At 56.1% G+C, this 4,538-nt stretch overlaps 2 protein-coding genes across 2 annotated transcripts; both read right to left on the bottom strand.

The window, feature by feature from the left end:
- Positions 1–479: 479 nt before the first annotated feature.
- CALY (calcyon neuron-specific vesicular protein) lies at positions 480–4,001 on the bottom strand. Its single transcript, XM_006880112.1, has 4 exons — positions 3,867–4,001; positions 3,454–3,552; positions 1,897–2,010; positions 480–767 (listed from the first exon to the last, which is right to left on the bottom strand). Exons 1-4 carry the CDS (start codon positions 3,999–4,001, stop codon positions 480–482), a joined length of 636 nt encoding a protein of 211 aa, XP_006880174.1.
- LOC102860688 (leucine-rich repeat extensin-like protein 3-like) lies at positions 1,126–1,512 on the bottom strand. The gene has a single exon (XM_006880097.1). The coding sequence runs from the start codon at positions 1,510–1,512 to the stop codon at positions 1,126–1,128; it is 387 nt and encodes a 128-aa protein (XP_006880159.1).
- Positions 4,002–4,538: the final 537 nt, after the last annotated feature.

Raw genomic sequence — 4,538 nt, 5'->3', positions numbered from 1 at the left:
GTGTGCCCAGGTGGGGTGCTGGGGCCAGTGCACAGGCATGTGGGCAAAGGGGCAGCTGTCCTGCTGTCACGGGTGCAAAGGAAACACAGCTCCGAGGATGGGCCTGAAGTTAGCAGTGGGGCTGACTGTGGTCCGTCTCCTTCACCTAGGGGACAAGCAGAGCTGGCTAAAGCTTCAGATCACCCCCATCCTTTGCCGCCCACCCTGCACCCCTGCCCTTGGAGACCAATGGTGCATCTTCCAGGGTTGCAGCAGAGAAAGAGCAGGGCAGGTGTCCCTGCCTAGAAAGGGTGGGAGGACAACCCCCAGGAACCCAGGGTGCAGCCAGCATGACCCTGTTCCAGTAGACTTAACAACTACTGCCTGGCAACCCCACCCCAATGGACTGGCTGACCCTCCCAGGGGCTATCCAGGCCAACCTGAAGGAGCTTGACCCTCCCCGAGGAGGAGGCCTGGCTTACCCTGGAGGCTGAAGGTGGTCACTGTAGGGCCAAGGGTGCTAAGCTCCCTGCCACCTTGCTGGTCTCATCCTTCTTGCCCTTGGCTGGGGGCTTCCCTGAATCCACATCTGCCACCTCCACCTGGGTGGACCCTTTGCGGTTCTCCTTGGCTGTGGTGTGGTAGCTCTCTGCCCATGGCAGGGGTATCTCGGTGCCATACTTATGGCCCAGTGGGTAGGCCCCAATGGCCGCCAGGACGCTGTGATGGCGCTCAGGAGCCAGCTCCGTGTAGTACATCTCCAGGGTCAGGGGCGTGCAGATTTTGTGCTGGATGTCGATAGGACAGTAGAAGACAAATCAGCATCAACGGTGTAGCCAGGACAGCATAGGCCAAGGCTGGACAGCCCAGACTGGAAGGTGATGGCGGTGTGTGTGGGGAGACTAGGAGTGGGGGTTAGAGATGAGGGTGCAGGTGAGGGTGTGGGCACAGGAGGGGGTGTAGGGCATGGGGGTGTGGGTGTAGGTGCAGGTGGCGGTGTGAGGTGGGGGCAGGAATGGGGTGGAATGTGCATTGTGGGGGGTGTGGGGTGTGGGTGAATGGGAGTGGGGGCTAGGGATAGGAGGGTGGAAGTTACGGGGTGGAGTGCAGAAGTGGGTACAAGTGTGAGGATATGGGCTATGGGGGTTAGGGTAGGGGCTGCGTGGAAGGTGAGTGGGTGTGAGTGGGTGTGTGGAAGCAGGTGGGAATGAAAGTGTTAATGGGGTGGGGTGTGAGTAGGGGTGAGGGTGGAGGTGAGGATGTGGATGGGGGTGGGTTCAAGTTGGGGGGAGGTGAAGTAAGAGTGAGGATGAGGGTAAGGTGGGGTGTGGGGTGGGATGAGGATGGGAGCACATGAGGGTGTGGAAAGATGGAGGTGGGGTGAGGATAGGGGTGAAGGTGGAGGTGGAGGTGGGAGGGGGTGGGGGCAGATGTGAGTATGAGTTGGGGTTGGAAGGTGGAGGTTGGGGTACAGGTAGGGATGAGGTGAGGTTGGGGATGAAGGTGGAGATGGGGATGGGGTGGGGGTGGCATGAGGAGTGGAGGTGTGGGTACAGTTGGAGGTGGGATGCGGGTGGGGACAGATGGGGGTGTAGGGAAGTGGGGTAGAGGTGGGGGTGTGCTTGGAGGTGGAGATGAGGGTGGGAGTGGATATGGGGGAGGAGGTGGATAGAGGTGTAGAGGGGGGTGTGCTGGAGTTGGGTGAGGTGAAGATGAGGTTGTGGTTGGAGGTAGGGGTGCGTATGGGAGTGGACGGGGCTGTGGGTGGGCCTGGACTGGCTGGAGAATCGAGGGAAGTTTCCAAGACCACATTCCCACTGGATTGCGGGATGACGCTCCTCAGACCCAGAGAGGGGGCAGGGCAGAGGTACAACATTGGGAGGTCTGCATCGCCCTTCCCCCTTTGCACAGACTTACCCGAAGCAGGAAGCCGTCTGGACAGGTGAACTGATCATACCAGATGGCCTTGTACATGATCAGAACACATCCCGTGAAGGCCAACACGAAGGCGATCATCCGGCCAGCGGGCAGCTGTGACACAGACCGGGGAGAGCTGGGTCACTTCAGGGCAGGGTGCTAGCAGCAGAGACAGCTTTCAGAGATCATTGAGCCCAGGAACCACGGTCGGGTCACAAGTCCCCACTGCCCACCTGTTACGCTGATCAGAGTCAGGTGTCCAGGTTGGACCTCAGCCCTCTGGCCTCAGACTATGTGTATCAGATGTGATTAGAGTTGGGGATTGGGACACTCAGCTGGATTTCTGTTCACCTCTGTTGTCAAGCCAGAGGAAATTCATGTTGAGAGATTCTTCAAACAGTCCACAGGGGTCTTTAGGAGGCTGGGCCTGAGTCGGGAAAAGGGGGCTCCTGCCAGCAGCCAAGCACAGATTTGACCTAAGCAGAAACGGTCTAGAAGAGGCACACTGGAAACGGACACTTTTCTTCACTGCTGTCCAGTTGGAACTGACCCGTAGCTGACCCTTCAGCAGGTTTTCAGAGACTATAAATTATTGCCCATCCTTCTCCCAAGGAACATCTGATAGATTTGAACCATCCACTTTTGGGATTGCAGCACAGTTTGTTATCACTAGGCCATCAGAGCTCCATATAATACCATATGTTGTTGTTTGCTTTCGCGTCGAGCACGACTCATAGCGACCCTATGAATAAAAGGCCTGAAGCCCCTCTACAACTATCGACATTTATCAAAGTTCATAGTTTCCGGGGACATGTGATTTAGGAAGTGGATTCCATATAGAGCTGGGGAAATTGTGGAACAAAACTAAAAACATACAAATGTCAGGCTTTCTGCTCTGATAGACTGATGGGATACTTACAGCGTGGGCCTCCACGACCTTCTGAAACTGGAACAAAACTCATACTCGTGGTTTAACTTTTAGCCAAATAACAGAGGTCTTTGGGTTAACCGTATCATTTGGGAGGCACTCACTCCTTGGCATGACCATGCCTGTAGGATCCAAAGGCCAGCCCAGGACCAGAGGGAATGCTGGGAGGCAGGAGGGCAGGAAGGTAGAATGAACAGCAGCCATAGGGAGAAGCATGGGCCGTGCGGTTGCATTGTGGGTATTGTAGTTAATGTGGCAACAGAAACCGTGTAGGAATGGAAAACCAGCTAGCTGTGTCAAGCCTTGCTCAAACATGGTAAAAAGAAATTATTTAAAGCCGTTAATACAGTAAACCACCTCTGAATCACTAGGAAAAGACCAACAAGGGCAAATGGGCAGAAAGCACTGTCAGGGGCTTGGCAGAAGCAGCCACAGACACAGGGCACCCAGCACCCCGGATCACCTCTACAGTTCACCAGGGGGCTGCTGTGCTGGGAGCAGGCCAGGCCCATTAAAAGGAACTGACTGGACTCTCCTTTCCAGCCTAGCTGTCCAGGGACCCTCTCTTCTCTGTATTCCTTGTCTTTCATGGCTCAGAGTGGTGGCCAGAGATGGGAGTGTGCAGTCACCTTGCACCCTTCCTGTGACTGGCTGCAGTTCAGCTTCTGGGCCTCCAGGTCCCACTCTGGGGAAGACAGGTGGTACTCTGTCTGTGTCTTGATGATTACCTGTAGAAGTACAAAGTCAGGAGTCGGGGGGGGGGGCACAGGTCCCGTCAGCAGACTTCTGCTGCTGTGTGCCCTGTGCTGTGGGAACTTTCACTCTTGGGCCTGTCTTGCTGGCTCGGGCCCCCCTCTGCTCTCCCTTCTGTTTGGAGACAAGAGTCTACCCTGTCACATGATGCCTCTGGGGGTTCCAGCCCAGCCTTGAGCCTCCCCACTTGTCCTCCCCACCTCGGAGGAGGCATGTCTAAGGAATCTCACCAACATCCCTCTGCTCCCACCCGACTGAAGGCCCCTTTCTCCTGGCCCAAGCCTCTCACCTGCTCTGGAAATGGTGGTGGCAGTTGGCTGACATCCAATGAGCTGATGAGAGGGACAATGTCCATGGCAGCCCCATCCTGTGCCCCAAGGTCTTTGCCTGGCTTCCCAGAGAAGCTGCAGCCCAGCTTCACCATGGTGGATGGCAGCACTGGCGCTGAGAAGACAGATAGATAGTGTTACTGCCCAGGACTCATGGTCCAGGTCTCCAGCTGGCTCAGGCCAGATCTGCTGGGCTGGTCCCAAGCTCTGCCTCAAGAGCTGGGACTGATCTTAGGTGGCTGACCACCTGCTCCCCTCAGACGTGCAGCTTCCATGTCCACACAACCTGCTGTAACAAGGGAGGCCCATCTGACCAGTGACACAAAAACCATGGCATGCCCCTGCCAGACCTGCTCCCAAAATGTTTCCCCCAAGGAGCTCGGAAATGAGAGGCCAGACCAACTACTTTCAGGAGCCATCCATCCGTTCAGCTCTGGCTCGGAGCAAACGCGTGCACAAGACAGCCAACTTCAACTTCCCAGGGCTGTACCTTCCTCACGACTGGGCTTGGGGCCTTTGCTTGCAGCCACCGTGTCAGTTCACCCCAGGGAGAGTCTTTTAGACCATGCAGCATCCCCTTGTTCTATTCTAATGGTTTCATCTTGTGTTATGAAGTGTCTGGAATTCCCATT

The sequence above is a fragment of the Elephantulus edwardii genome, unplaced genomic scaffold (genome assembly GCF_000299155.1).
Source record: "Elephantulus edwardii isolate Elephantulus edwardi_28Jun2011 unplaced genomic scaffold, EleEdw1.0 scaffold00006, whole genome shotgun sequence".
Classification (NCBI taxonomy): domain Eukaryota; kingdom Metazoa; phylum Chordata; class Mammalia; order Macroscelidea; family Macroscelididae; genus Elephantulus; species Elephantulus edwardii.
Note: the sequence above shows the minus strand (reverse complement) of the source record. Positions and strands in the feature narration are given on the sequence as shown.

Bases quoted from the DNA above. Each gene is read 5' to 3' on its own strand.
- LOC102860688 (XM_006880097.1), bottom strand. From the start codon at position 1,512: ATGCCACCCCCACCCCATCCCCATCTCCACCTTCATCCCCAACCTCAC.
- CALY (XM_006880112.1), bottom strand. From the start codon at position 4,001: ATGGTGAAGCTGGGCTGCAGCTTCTCTGGGAAGCCAGGCAAAGACCTT. The intron at 3,553-3,866 runs GTGAGAGGCTTG...GTACTTCTACAG, and splicing joins CACCACCATTTCCAGAGCAG to GTAATCATCAAGACACAGAC. The intron at 2,011-3,453 runs GTGACTGCACAC...TCTGTGTCACAG, and splicing joins AGTCACAGGAAGGGTGCAAG to CTGCCCGCTGGCCGGATGAT.